The sequence below is a fragment of the Penicillium lagena genome (assembly GCF_028827675.1).
Source record: "Penicillium lagena strain IBT 129212 chromosome Unknown utg000001l_segment0_segment0, whole genome shotgun sequence".
NCBI lineage: Eukaryota > Fungi > Ascomycota > Eurotiomycetes > Eurotiales > Aspergillaceae > Penicillium > Penicillium lagena.
In genome coordinates this window covers 2,657,828-2,671,362 of record NW_026623222.1, presented here as the reverse complement: position 1 = coordinate 2,671,362, position 13,535 = coordinate 2,657,828, and the positions used below count along the sequence as shown (strand labels likewise).

At 54.9% G+C, this 13,535-nt stretch overlaps 8 protein-coding genes across 8 annotated transcripts; 4 read left to right on the top strand and 4 right to left on the bottom strand.

The window, feature by feature from the left end:
- Positions 1-222: 222 nt before the first annotated feature.
- N7510_001157 (DNA-directed RNA polymerase core subunit RPB5) lies at positions 223-1,063 on the top strand (the record flags this gene model as incomplete). Its single annotated transcript, XM_056973084.1, has 2 exons — positions 223-324; positions 386-1,063. The coding sequence occupies 2 exons, from the start codon at positions 223-225 to the stop codon at positions 1,061-1,063; spliced, it is 780 nt and encodes a 259-aa protein (XP_056838201.1).
- Positions 1,064-1,631: 568 nt separating this feature from the next.
- N7510_001156 (putative integral membrane protein Pth11-like) lies at positions 1,632-3,329 on the bottom strand (the record flags this gene model as incomplete). Its single annotated transcript, XM_056973083.1, has 1 exon — positions 1,632-3,329. The coding sequence occupies one exon, from the start codon at positions 3,327-3,329 to the stop codon at positions 1,632-1,634; it is 1,698 nt and encodes a 565-aa protein (XP_056838200.1).
- Positions 3,330-3,823: 494 nt separating this feature from the next.
- On the bottom strand, positions 3,824-5,195 carry N7510_001155 (histidinol-phosphate transaminase; the record flags this gene model as incomplete). The annotated part of the gene is made up of 3 exons (XM_056973082.1): positions 3,824-4,832; positions 4,889-5,059; positions 5,110-5,195. 3 exons carry the CDS (start codon positions 5,193-5,195, stop codon positions 3,824-3,826), a joined length of 1,266 nt encoding a protein of 421 aa, XP_056838199.1.
- A 290-nt stretch (positions 5,196-5,485) lies between these two features.
- N7510_001154 (phosphatidate cytidylyltransferase) lies at positions 5,486-6,997 on the bottom strand (the record flags this gene model as incomplete). The annotated part of the gene is made up of 1 exon (XM_056973081.1): positions 5,486-6,997. The coding sequence occupies one exon, from the start codon at positions 6,995-6,997 to the stop codon at positions 5,486-5,488; it is 1,512 nt and encodes a 503-aa protein (XP_056838198.1).
- A 435-nt stretch (positions 6,998-7,432) lies between these two features.
- N7510_001153 (baculoviral IAP repeat-containing protein) lies at positions 7,433-10,091 on the top strand (the record flags this gene model as incomplete). Its single annotated transcript, XM_056973080.1, has 4 exons — positions 7,433-7,570; positions 7,628-7,906; positions 7,977-8,086; positions 8,138-10,091. The coding sequence occupies 4 exons, from the start codon at positions 7,433-7,435 to the stop codon at positions 10,089-10,091; spliced, it is 2,481 nt and encodes an 826-aa protein (XP_056838197.1).
- A 171-nt stretch (positions 10,092-10,262) lies between these two features.
- On the bottom strand, positions 10,263-10,901 carry N7510_001152 (U4/U6-U5 snRNP complex subunit SNU23; the record flags this gene model as incomplete). Its single annotated transcript, XM_056973079.1, has 1 exon — positions 10,263-10,901. The coding sequence occupies one exon, from the start codon at positions 10,899-10,901 to the stop codon at positions 10,263-10,265; it is 639 nt and encodes a 212-aa protein (XP_056838196.1).
- A 526-nt stretch (positions 10,902-11,427) lies between these two features.
- Positions 11,428-12,374, top strand: N7510_001151 (uncharacterized protein; the record flags this gene model as incomplete). Its single annotated transcript, XM_056973078.1, has 2 exons — positions 11,428-11,746; positions 12,286-12,374. 2 exons carry the CDS (start codon positions 11,428-11,430, stop codon positions 12,372-12,374), a joined length of 408 nt encoding a protein of 135 aa, XP_056838195.1.
- Positions 12,375-12,526: 152 nt separating this feature from the next.
- Positions 12,527-13,233, top strand: N7510_001150 (blue light-inducible protein Bli-3; the record flags this gene model as incomplete). The annotated part of the gene is made up of 2 exons (XM_056973077.1): positions 12,527-12,730; positions 12,808-13,233. The coding sequence occupies 2 exons, from the start codon at positions 12,527-12,529 to the stop codon at positions 13,231-13,233; spliced, it is 630 nt and encodes a 209-aa protein (XP_056838194.1).
- Between the last annotated feature and the right edge of the window lie 302 nt (positions 13,234-13,535).

Genomic DNA, 13,535 nt, shown 5'->3' with positions numbered 1-13,535 from the left:
GAGAGAAATAAAGAAAGGAACACAGGGAGGAAAGAAACGAAGACGGGACAGCGAAAAATAATAATACCGGCGAGGCCATTCCCCTTTCGATGATTCGGCCTGGTTCTCCGCTTAACTAATGGACGGGCAGAATTAAATGTTCCCGCCAGTCGATTTTTGTTCTGTAACACGCCTGCCGCTCACCTTTTTCCCCCTTCACACCCACCCTCCACCACCGCGACCATGGATGGAGATATTGCGTCGCAGAATGCAGATGCTGCCAATACGGAGATGATCCGTCTCTGGCGCACCTGGAAGACAGTGCTGGAGCTGCTGGTCGACCGGGTAGGCACTACAACCACCGACTGCCCTTGATCAAAGCTGACTATTGCGATTCGGCACGCAGGGCTATGAAATCACAGAGGGTGAACTGAAGATCACACTGGACCAGTTCAAGGACAAATTCTCCGATCCACTGGGATATCCTGAGTATGCACCCATCCATCCAAAGAAGACGCAACAAAAGGCACCCGCTAATCCACCCTGCCCCCGTCCTAGTCGCAACAAGATGAAAACCTCCGCGCGGCCCACGGAGCTCATGAAACAGAAATATACACCCCTCCCCAGCAAATCCAACCCCGACCCCCAGCCCGACTGCGGCCTGATCTACGTAGACTTCTGCCCCGACTCGACAGCCGTGGGCACCAAGCAAGTGCGGACCTTCAACCACTTCATCGACGAGAACAACTACCACACCGGCATCTTCATCACGCAAACGCCCATCTCGCCCTCGGCTGTGCGTTTACTGTCGGGCATCCCCGGCCGCATCTGCGAGCACTTCCAGGAGCAGGATCTGCTGGTCAACATCACCCGCCACGAACTGGTCCCCAAGCATGTGCTCCTCAGTCCGGAGGAGAAGGCCCGTCTGCTGGAGCGGTACCGCCTGAAGGAGTCGCAATTGCCGCGCATACAGGTGTCGGATCCTGTGGCAAGGTATCTGGGTCTCCGGAGGGGGCAGGTGGTGAAGATTATTCGGAAGAGTGAGACGGCTGGGCGGTATGCCAGTTATCGCTGGGTGATTTAGGACGGGGATCGGATTTCTACTGCAGGGTTTGTCGAGTCTGCGTCTGCTCGAGTGGAAGTCGTACCCCACGTATGACATGATACCTCAGGGAGAAAAAGAGATGGATACCCACCGCGACCAGGAGCAAAAAGAAAGAAAATACTGTATTATGGGCAGCATGGCGTACCGGCGAAGCGTGTCTCCGACATTCATTGTGGGACATGGGGATGAGGATTTTTCTGATCTACATAGTAATGTCCATTGTCGCTATCAATCAATCAATCAATTAGAGGAAATGTCTCTGATGCTTTCTTGTCTTTGAAAATTGGTTACATGTTCAAAATTCGTGTCTGTCGTGAGGTCGTGTATATGACAAGAGTCAAGACTACTATGTCCGTTGAAGACCAACTCCAACCCAGCCAACTCCAATATTAGACAAGCCACGGGGATATACCAGACACAAACCCCAGGACACAAACTCCCAGACCAGAAATTAAACCCCTAAGCAAACCAAACCCCACCCGGCAGAAAGAAACACAAGAACAAGAAGATTCGTCACGCATGGCGTATTAACATATGTAATAAATGCTCACCCCCTCTTGTTCGAGCCGCTATGCTCAGACAAGAGCCCACCAACATCCTGCAACTCAGCGCCCACTCGAATCGACATGTCCGAGGGCGGCCGATACGGCGGCAACGGCAGCGCACCAGCAGCGGCCGTTTCGCTAGCCGCAAGAGGAGAAGAAGGGTGGGTGTGAAGGGGAGGAACCTGCTGAGAGGGATGAACTGGGAATTGCGTAGCAGCCACAGCCGGAGCAGCGGGCGGAACAACAGCAGAAGGCGGCGAAGAAGCCACACGTGTAATGCCGCCAATATCTTCTAGAAACGCACGACTTCCATGCCGGAACCGTTGCTGCGGCTCGAGGAGATCGTGGTCTGGCGCCAGGGTCTGTGGACGGACGGGCGAGTGTGGGGTTGGATCTAATAGCCCACCGACATCGAAGAAAGATAACCGACGCGAGGAGGAGAGGGTTGAGGTTGAGGACGGCTGGGGAAGGGGTTTCTCGCGCGGGGACTGGATGGTGGGGATGTATTCCTTTGGAGAGACAGCGCAGTAACCGTCGTGGTCGTTGTCCTGGTAGTCGGCGGAGGGTCTGCTCTTCTGGCTATCTGCCGCAAAGGACCAGGTATGGTCGATTGTCCCCGTGCGCGCCATTGCATAAGCGGCGACGGGCGGCGCAGGGCGGGGGATGGGCAGGTCCGACAGGGCGGATGAAGCCGACGAGTAGAGTTTTGGATGGAGGCGGATGCCCAGGTCCGCTGCGAGGTCGGAGTCGCTGCCCCATTGGTTATGCATGACGGTGTTTCTGCGGACGGAGGAGTGATCCATGCTCTCGGTGACAGAGGCGGACCCCTGCTGAGGCTTATACTTTGGTTTCTTGACGCCGCGGTCACGGACGAAGGAGCCGATGACGAGGCAGTTGGAGACGGCTGTTGCGCCCAGGATTTCGAACGAGGCGATCAGCGAGCGATACTGCTGCGAGCCGCGGTGTTCGATCACGGAGGGCACGCGGTAGCAAGTGATTCCGACGAGGATCAACGAGAGGCAGAAGAGGAGCACGAGCGAGATCTTGCGCTTGATTGGCATATGCGCCATGAGGACGATGGGCACGGGAAAGGCGATGAGCAATAAGTCGGTGATCACGTCGCAGGTTCCCATTGTGATGAGATTCGCGTACCCGGCGCGACAGGCGGGTCCGGGGTCGGGCACGACCTGCCAGTAGTGGTCGAAGGGGTGGCATTCGATGAGGGTTGCGAACACGACAGCCACGAGGGTCAAGGCGAGGAAGAAGTGGACGATGCGCAGGAAGACCATGACAGACCGGCGCCAGACCAAGCCCGTAACGCGCTTCAGGAACTCGCAGACGGTCAGTTTGGCCGTCCAGATGAAGATGGCGTAGAAGATGCGGGCTGCGAGAACGAGCTTGGAGCCGAGCTGTCGCGAATGGATATCGGCCGCCGACAGTCCCGCGGTGGTTGTGTTGTTCGTTCCATAGAGCAGCACGAAATGCACCAACACCATGCGGATGACGAGCGGGATCACGCTGGCCATCATGACCTTGTCCTCGGGAAACAAGCGTTCGATGCGGATGTAGCGCCCGCACAGCCGGACGACGATGATGGCGAGTGAGAAGGCGGTTGCCCACCAGCTCATCATCAGGGTCGGATTGACCTGCTCGCGGGTCTGGCTGGCGGGCGGGCTGGGGGAGAGGCTAAGGCCGGCCATGGCGGGTGGTCGGTGCTTCACATAGCTAGCTGTCGTGGGCCTGATTCGGGTCGGTCGTGGGCGAGGAAGATGAGAATTCCTCGTGATAGAGAGAAGAGAGAGGTAATCGGGTATATGTAAGGGAGTAATCATCCAACGAGAGATAGATGACAATGAAGGTTCAGCCACGCGAGAGGGGGTCGGCCTGACCCGGGGCACAAGCAAAGAGAGTTATACGATAACATGGTCGAGTCCAGCCAGTGACGTTAGGGCTTTAATCGCGCAATGATAAGTCCAGTCCCTGGGCACTCGTGATTGCGGTGTGCTGGTAGGAAGATCCCTATCAGCAAGGATCAATACGGCACGGCCCACCCGCGGGCTTGACTGCTGAATGGCTGCGCCCCAGTGTATGTTGCATCCTGAATTGATAGGAGACCCGTCGGACTCCTGCCCTCTATGTCTATCATTACTCGCCAGGTCCGGCCAAACCCTCATCACCAGAATCATGATAACCATCACCGAACAGACTCAATCCCCTGGCTAGCATGCAATTCCGCCAAGACAGCTCGCAACTCACGCAAAAACGTAGTCACCTCCTCCTCCGTCCCGACCGTAATCCGAAGACTACCCTCACAGCCCAGCTCCTTACCCCGGAAGCGCACGACCACGCCGCGCTTCTCCGCCATAGCCTCGTAAGTCGCCGTCGCGGTGACGTTACTGGGCGACCCATCTTTATCTAGGATTTGCACGAGTAGGAAGTTGGCCGCGTGCCCGCCAAGGAACCGGCCCACGCCAGGGATTAGCGGCAGCTCGCGCAGGAGCCGCTCGCGCTGGGCAACGATCTGCGTGCGGTAGTGGCGCATCACGGCCATGTTGGGCGCGGACAGCGCGGCCGTTGCAAGCGCGCTGGTCGGGCTAGAGATGTTGTATGGTGCTTTGAGGCTGTTGAGTAGCTTTGCGATCGCGGGTGAACTATACGCCACGCCAAGTCGGATTCCGGCTAGTCCGAACGCTTTGCTGAGCGTTTGCATCACTACCAGGTTCGGCCACTCCGTAACCCATTCGGCGAGGCTGGCGCCCTCGTCGGCAAAATCGATGTATGCCTCGTCGACGACCACCACCCCGTTCCACGTCGGATGCTCAAGCACCGCCTGGATATCTTCCTTGCGGATCAGGTTCGCCGTCGGGTTCCCGGGGGAGCAGATGTAGGCCAGCTTGATGGACGGGTCTGCCGAGAGCGCTTCGTTGACCTTGTCTGGCTGGAGATGGAACCCATTGGCTGCGTCGAGAGGTACCTTGACGATCGCAACGTCATTGACCTGCGCACTCACGCTATACATGCCGTATGTGGGCGGACAGGTCAGGATCTTATCCTTGCCTGGCACGCAGAAACACCGGAGCAGCGCATCGATAGCCTCGTCCGATCCGACGCCGACGAAGAGGTTCTCCGGTTGGAGGGTCTTGGGGGTGTGGTGGTGAGTATTGCGAAGGTTACAGAAGAGCTGCTTCAATTCGACTTGGTGCCTTGACGGAAAATCAGATGGATGTGGTCTTGTCTTCTGTTGAGGGTTTGTACGTACGGATCCGGGTACCGGTTCAACCCCAGGAAATCGATCTCAGGCTTCGATGCGCCTGTTGAGACTCCCGCGCCATCTGCCTGCAATGCGCCCTCGCTATTCAAGGCCAGACCGGGCCCGTAGGCATTCTCGTTGGCGTCGAGGAGCACGTTCGTCCCGTCATCTTTGTAGTCACTGACTCATTAGCGCGGACCACCGGTATCGGGGGAGCAGGGCGGACACACTCTCTGGCGCAGCGGTAGGGCTGCAATTGCAGGATATTCGGCCGTGCACATTTTGACAAGTCGAAGGGTGATGTTCGTGCTGCCATTGTGCAGTGGTATATATGTGCCAGGATAGTCAAGGAAGGTCGAGGGAAAAAGTTGGTGGGGTGGCGGGGAGATGGTTTTATCGGGCGGAATGAATAATGGGAGGTGGAATGAGTCAGGACAACTATAGAGTAGAACACCCTTTCCGGGTACGAGATCCCTGGAGGCAATAATAAAGAGGCACTGTTATAGTAAAAGTTTTATGTATGCTGATATTCTCTTGGTACATGCCAAAATCACAACGCCCTCATATGCCCAATGACCCTATACATGTAGATGAAACCCTAACTACTCATTCCTTCTTCTCCTTCTTCTCCGGCTCGCTGGCTGCCGCGGCATTGCTGCGCGCCTTCTTGTGTTTCTCCCGCTTCTCCTTGATATAGGTCCAGCTCTTGCCAATACCCGCCGTCAACGGCCCCTTGATGGTCTGCACCGTGCTGGGCCACCGGATCGTCTTCATGATGGTCGTCGAGAGCTCCTCCGGGAGCTTGCTGTCGCTGGCAATGCGCTGTTCAAAGGGGCCTCCCTGCGGCCGCCGGACCTCTTGCTCGGTGTCGGTGCTCTCCTCCATCATCTTGTTGAACTCCACCCGCGGGATTGCATAGCGCCCCTGGTACTGGAAGTATAGTTTCTCGCGGAACGACTCAGGGAGACGCCGGACCATGTTGCCGCGCCTGACCGGGTCCATGTCCTGGGCCATGGCCAGGATGGCGTCGGGATCATCGATCCAGTCGTTCTGGCTGCAGCGGGGGTCCTGGAAGTTGACGTTGGGGAGGTTGGTGATTAGTGGCGCGTACAGTCGCCGGAAGTGCGCCATCTGACCAGACACGATATTGCGCACCTTACTGGGATCTTCGGCCGGGAGGACCATGCGCAGGTCTCCCCTGTAGCTGATCCCGGCAATGGTGCTGTAGAGCTCGAACTCGCTGAACCGCTCTGGGAGCAGCAGCAGTGCCACTCGCAGAGCAGACAGGAGATTCATCTGGTTGGCTAACCGAACCTTGGGGTGGTCCCGCAGGATCTTGACCGGCTTGTGCAGACGACCGGCAAGGTACAGGGTATTCCACTGAGTGAGATCGCGACACAACGTGTCCAGATTCACCACGCCATATTTGATCAAGGTCCCGTTGACCGTGATATGGGTGTTGAAATATACCCCCGCCCCAAAGCGGTCCTGCACTTGCGACACCACGTACGAGCCGAGCGAGCCCAAGCCGGAGTAGTGGTCACGGTGTTGGCCCAGGTTCAAAGAGTGCCAATGCTGGGAATAAGAGACCCCAAAGATAAAATCAATCATTTTCCCAGACCCTTGTTGCATCTGCTGGATAGCTACCGGGGCGGACGGGTGTGTGGGGGTCGATGGACTCGCACTGCCGGATTGTGGGAAGACCCCGGATCCATAAGCAAAAGCATAGCGAATTGGTGCTCGGAATTGCCAGAGAATCTGCCGCAGAGCTTCCTTGAATTCTTGGTTGATTATCATGTGCTGGTTCACGCCAAAATCCTTGGACGGAAGCTCGGAGAAGTTGCTGATCGACAGGTTCGGGTTGTGATCCCAATCCTTATCCGCTAGTAATGGGGAGGTCGAGAATGATGCCGACGATGTCCTCGTACATCCGTATAACAGGGACAGCCTGGAGCTGCTAGACAATCCGTGTCCCACTAACCCGGGACGGCCATGCTGAAAGATCGGGCGGGATTCGGTCGAAAAGGAGCGGGCTGAAGCGGACACCCGCGGAAATGAAGAAAGATTGACCCGAACGCGCGAGAGAGAGCCGGGGCCAGCGCTCCGATAAGCAACCATCTAGAAGAACGGATGGTCAGTATTCTTGGCCTCGCTAGAAGTGATCTAAAGTGCGTACTGCTACTTCTCGCATGGCTGCAATTCGGAACGGGAAGAGGGACGGAGCGCACGGCGCGAGCAACGAAGCAGACCAGAGAGCATCGGCGATTGGTTCAGGCAGTGGGCAGGGACAATGTGTGGGCGAGAATGGAGGAAACAAATGTCGCACTGGCTCCTTCCCTCTGACGTGCTTCCGAGATGCCTTCCTGTTTGGGCTGGCTTAGGTAATGCGGTGCACGTCACGTGAGGGCGTGTGTTGACATGCCCGGCAACCGAGTAAACAGACACCACCACGGGCTTGTTTGAACCGGCACATTTGACCTCCCACCCCCAGGACGCGGCCTTGTTTTCAGTTATCGGCATTGGGACAAGCTGTCCCTTTCTCGACACCACATCATGGGCTCCGAAATGGATACCTTCACTGCCCGCCTGGCCAGCTTCGATATAGTGCTGAAGCCTGAGAAGCGGAGATCGTCCGCCACAAAAGGCTCCAAGCGCATTGCATGGCCTCACAAGAGTCCCTCGCCCGCCGATGTATGCTCAGAATGTTTTTCCAACTGTTGTCTAATCCCTGACTTGCTGAATTCCTAGTTGGCGCATGCGGGTTTCTACTATAAGCCCTACGAGACCAATCCCGACAACACGACCTGTTTCCACTGCCACCGAGCACTGGATGGCTGGGAAGAGGAGGATAACCCGATTGACGAGCATCTCAAGCATGCGCCGGATTGCGCATGGGCGATTATGATGGATATCCAACAACGCAGCTCCAACCCCGCCGAGATCGAGGATCCGACAGGCGAGCGCGTCACACAAGCGCGACTTGCCACCTTTGGCTCGACATGGCCTCACGATGGAAAGCGAGGATGGGTGTGTCAGTCAGATAAGGTAGAGTTGTCTCAAACACACTCTCAGCTCATGCTAACGCGTGGCGCGACAGATGGTCCAAGGCGGGTGGTTCTTTGCCCCGACAGAAGAAAGCAATGATTTGGCCAGTTGTGTCTACTGTAAACTGTCTCTCGACGGCTGGGAGCCCAAGGATGATCCTTTGTAAGTATCCCATAGCGCTTTCTTGGAGCATCACTCCTAACCGTCATGCAGTGAGGAACACCACCGCCGCTCCTCGGATTGCTCCTTTTTCGTCTTTGCCCAGCCCCCAACCAAGAAAGGGAAGGCATCCAAAGCCAAGAAATCGCGTGGTTCGAAAATATCACGGCTGTCGACACAGTCCGTTGCTACCACAGTTGCTGCTGAGGAGCCCGAGATGGATGTCGACGACGCAATGGACCAGAGCATCATTTCGCAAGCTACCACAAAATCATCCAAGTCCACCAAGAAGTCTACTAAGGGCAAAGGAAAGAGCACGAAGAGCAAGAAAGAAGAACCCGTCGAGGCGATAGATGTCGAGAGCACCGAACTTGCGCAACCAGAGCCACCGAAAACGAAACCAAAACGAGCGACTCGTGGAAAGAAGCGAGCCAGCGAGGAGATGAACGCGCAGCCTGTCAGCATTGAAGAACCGGAAGACACAAAGCCTGAGGAGCCTCCTGCAAAGCGACGTGCCACGAAAACACGCAGCAGCAGCATCGCGCAACCAAGAATATACGAGACCAATGACTACGCCATGCCGGATGTTGAGCCAGTGGATGAGCCTGTCCCTGAAAAAGAGACCAAAAAGGGTCGGAAGGCCTCGAAGAAGGGGGATGCATCGAAGAGTCGAAAGATTTCCGATGTTTCTACAGCTTCCCGAGTAACGTCCAAAGCTCGAGTGCCGCGTGATTCGGAGATAGAGGCGGCCATCGAAGCAGGTCTAGAAGCCGACGACCAGGAATCAGCTGAGCCAGAACCGGAGCCCGCGGGGACGCGTACTTTGAAGAAAACAAAATCGACCAAGAAATCCAAGGCCGCCACAAAAACCGAGCAGCAAGCGCAGGATACGGAAGAAGATGCTGATCGCGAAGAGCCCGTGGCACTGGAGGAGATTGACTCACCGGTCAAGGAATCACCAGCCAAGTCGAAGACTGCGAAAGCCCCCAAAAAGAAGGGAACCAAGAAAACCAAGCCCAAGGCGGAAGATATGCGAGAGTCAATCGGTGCCAAGTCTGTTGCTGATGATCATGACCGCCATGAGTCTTTTGTGTCTGTGGAAATTATCAACCGTCACCCAGAGCCAAGTCGGGGGCCAGAGCCAGAGTCTGAACCTGAGCCTGAACCTGAACCGGCCAACAAGGCTGCGTCGAAGAAGGGAACCAAGAAGAAGGATGCCCCGGCGAAGAAGTCCAAGAAATCTGACAAGAAGACAACACGCCATGAGGAGCCGGTCGAGCCAGAGGAGGTCCTCGAGTCTCCCGTCCAAGTTGACGATGACGATAACTTCCAGACTCCAGAGGATATGTCTGACCAAGTCGAGATGGTAGCGCCTCCGCAGCAGCTTTCTCCAACGCCCCAACGCTCACACTGGACAACATCCGATGTGCCGGCAAAGACCACGAAGAGATATAGCGATATCCCAGCCGAGAAGCACCTCGCCGAGTCCCTGACTAGTTCCCAGTCGCGTCATAATATTCCTGAGCAGCGTAAGGCTGAGAAAGTTGCCTCGCCTCCCCCGGCAGCTCATCAAAGCACCCCATCAATGTCACCGCAGTCTTCAGATGCCGAGAATCGGCCACCATCTGCGCGGCCTTCAGCATCACGTCCACCAATTGTCGTATCGCCACCAAAGGACCACACCCCGCTGGCAGCTACCACGCCTTTGCCATCAAAACGCAAAATCTCCGCCAAGCCGGTACACCCGTGGACTCCGGTGGACGTTGACTTCATCCTCTCCGGCGAAGCCAGCGACAAAGAGAACGCCGATCTGGCCGGAGTTCTCAAAGATGCGAAAGCAGGGCTGACCAGCCCGGAGAAGAAGATGACAGTGGAGGAATGGATTATGTGGAATGCAAAGAATGGCGAGGAACGGCTGAAGCGAGAATGCGAGAGGCTCGTCGGCGTGTTCGAAAGAGAAGGTGGACGCGCCATGCGGCGGCTGGACGCGATCGAGTGCATTGACTGAGTTGCAACATTGCCAGGCGTTAGTTCTTTTGGGGAATATGGACATCGGCGTTAATCTGATATGATGTTATTTCAATCTGCAATGCGAATGCCTTTCACGCAAAACACCTAATATGTAGTAAAGCCCTTCCAAAAACGCCGGGTATCTATGACTTGTTTTCCCCCATAAAAATCAGGCAATGATGCCCAACCGTCCCTCCCATTCATCCTCCTGCTTCACGCCGTTCTCCCCACCCTTCCTTCGCTTCTCATTCCTCTTCCGCCTCTTCTCCTCCCTCTCCTTCGACTCCAGCTCCTCACGCTCCCTCAACCTCTCCCCAAGATCAAGCTGCCACGCCCTCCTCTCCTCATCCTCCCTCACCCTCTTCCGATGCGCCAACATCCTCAACCTCTCCCTTACCTCCGCAACAGACGCCCGGGCAACCTCGCCACTCTGCCCCGTCGCAATCAAATGCTGCTTGCTATTGTAGTGCTCCACAAGCTGCAGGTTATCTTTGAACGTCAGGTCGCAGTCCTTGCAGTAGAACCCGGCGCCTCGTCCTTTCTTGCCCACTGCTGAACCCGCCGCCACGATCGTCGTCTTGCCCACTTGCGAGTACACATCCAGTCGCTGACTGCGTGCGCTCGTTGCGTCCAATGCGCTGTAGTCAACTGGGGCATGGTATTTCTTGCCCAGTAGCTTTGCTTCGTATCGTGCTTTGCCTTCGGCTTTGCGACGTGCTTCTTCGTCGGCGGCTTTTTGCGCGTATTCTTCTTTGTCCCATGTTTTGCGAAAGGAGACGTCGGAGTCGCCGGCTGTGGGTTTGGGCATTTTGATAGGTTTTTATGGCTTTGCGAACAGGGATTTGGAGAACGTGTTGGTGTTGGTGGTTGTCTGGACAGGAAAAGATACAGTGGAAAGGAACTTGGAGCTCGAGTGGCGGGTGGGTTAGTAAGCGCCAGCAATGAGGGCTGTATGTACGAGGAGCTATAGCTATATTATTGTAAATGACGGTGCGAACGATCATTAACATATTTCTTTTGGTTTTATCATTTTTTTGCTCCCTATGCTGGGAAGGAATAGTTAGCTAGTGCTGATGTTGTGGCGTCGGGGCTGGGGTCTGCTCAGCCTCAAGGTGATGGTCCCGTCACACAGTACATAACTAAATAGGCCGTTAGAGAAGTATCGAAAGAGCAGACATACTTTCCATTATTGCTGGAATTCTACAATCCTAGATACTACAGTCATCGTGGCAGTCTCACCCGGACAAGCAAACCAGGCACCGACTTTCCAGCCCTCCATACATATATCAAGCACCCCCCAACAACACCTCCAGGCAGCATCACTACAATTCAATATGGCCCAACCTCCAAATCAACTTCCGACCCTCGCAAAGCAAAGCCTAACAACCCTCCCATCCGAACTTCACATCCAAATAACCACCTACCTCTCCTACCCAGACGCACTGGCCCTAAAACACACCTCCCGCCATTTCTACCGCCTAGTCTACACAGGCGTGCATTTAAAAGTCAACTGGCTGGTCGAGCGCTTCGAGCGCAAACTAGAGTGCCCCATGGAGCAATGCTCATTCCGCACAGACGAGTCGTTCTGTAATTGGCGCATTCGGAGGATCATGGACCGCCGCCGCCGCCATTTGGAATGTCGCGCCACCAGGGGTGGGTGTTGGGTTGTTGAGGGGAGGACTTGTCGGCAGGTGCCTGTTTGGTGGTTTCAAGGGAAGGCTTCGAGGAGGGTTGCGAGGCTTTCAAGGGCGTGGGGGTATGAAGGTTCGTGGTTCACTGATCTGGGGGTTGTTGTTGTTGGGGATATGTATGAGGCTGATATATACTTGTGGTTTTCACAGCACTTGTTATCGGGGTTATGTCTGCTCTACTACATATTTTGTGGTGTCTTCTACAGAGGTCAGAGTGGAATAGTCCTTCTTCGTATGAACGAATTGCTGACTTTTTGTCCCTGTCAGGATGGCCAATTAGGGGGATATTGTCCAACTGCTCACTGAGACAAGGCTGGATCGCTGGGAACTATTTTATGTTCCAGAATCCAGTGCCCTCGAGGTATTACTATCTATGTGTGTACCATTATTGATCCTCCTGTGAGCTGGTCACTGGGACACCCAGCGCAATAGTAAGCTCTACCATGATATGTATGTAACTTTCAATGAAGATGTCAACTAACTGCAAGATGCAACGGCCAGATCTATACTTCGTCATCAATAAGATCAGCACATCACGCAAGGGCAGCAATGACCCGTTGTTGATAGCTGAGAACCTGATCTATCACTGACGTCACATCGACGCCAGCAGCTGCATAAGAATACCGATGCGACCACTTCAGCTAGCAGGAAAACTACTACATACAACTATATACCAACCTACACCTGTATATTTGTCGAGTGAACTGCGCTACCTTTTTTACATATTTTCGCCACCGTCAACATGTCCGCCGACTCAACCATCAACACCTCCACGGGCCAGCACTCCGTGGATCCCTACAAAACACAGAACTTCGAGAATCCACCAATGACCCAGAAGATTGAGGACCTAGTCAACTTCATCTCGGAAATCAAGTTCGGCATGTTGACTACCATGCAGTCGAATGGGGATCTTTTGGTCTCGCGCTGCATGGCACTAGCCGCAAAGGTATAGTGATATCTCCTCCATACTTGAGTGATCCCTCTTGTCATTCCCACAAGAGCTAACCAGTATTCGCCCTCCAGGAACATGGCGGCATCGACCTAATCTTCCACACAAACCTCTTCTCCGGCAAAACAATGGACCTCACAACTCACCCCAGAGAAACAAACATGTCCTTCCTCGACCCGATCAGCGGCGGCTGGGCCAGCATCTCCGGATCCGCCAGCGTGCTCGCCGACCCAGAAACTGTGGAAAAATACTACTCGCCCGCTTTAAAGGCTTGGCTGGGCGACATGGGCGACGGGGTGCACGATGGCGGGCCCACGGATCCACGCATTGGTGTCATTCGGTTGGAGGCGAAGCTGGCGACGCATGTTGCGTCGAAGAAGGGGATTTTGGGGCGTGCGGTTGACACGGTCAAGGGGGCTGTTAAAGGGGATGTGCCCAGTATTAATTCTATTAGGGAGATTACGGAGGAGGAGTTTGCGGAGTGGAGGAGGAGCCATTGAGATGGATGAAGAATCATTTATCGGTTGTTCTTGAATGAATGGGGTTTATTAAAATAAAAATGAACAAGACTTGGATTCTGATATCGAAAACAAAAAGAATACCGGATTTGTCCCCCGTAACGTATGTGCCCAGTCTGATACTCCAAACATGTGCAGAACCTCCCCCTTCCCTTCCCCATCAGTCACCAGTAAAAGCAATGCACCTCAATCGCAGTAGAATGAACCCCCCTTGGACCATGGGTATCGTTGAATTCATATCGCTCAAACGCCAGACCTCTTTAAACAATTGATAAGATAAAAAA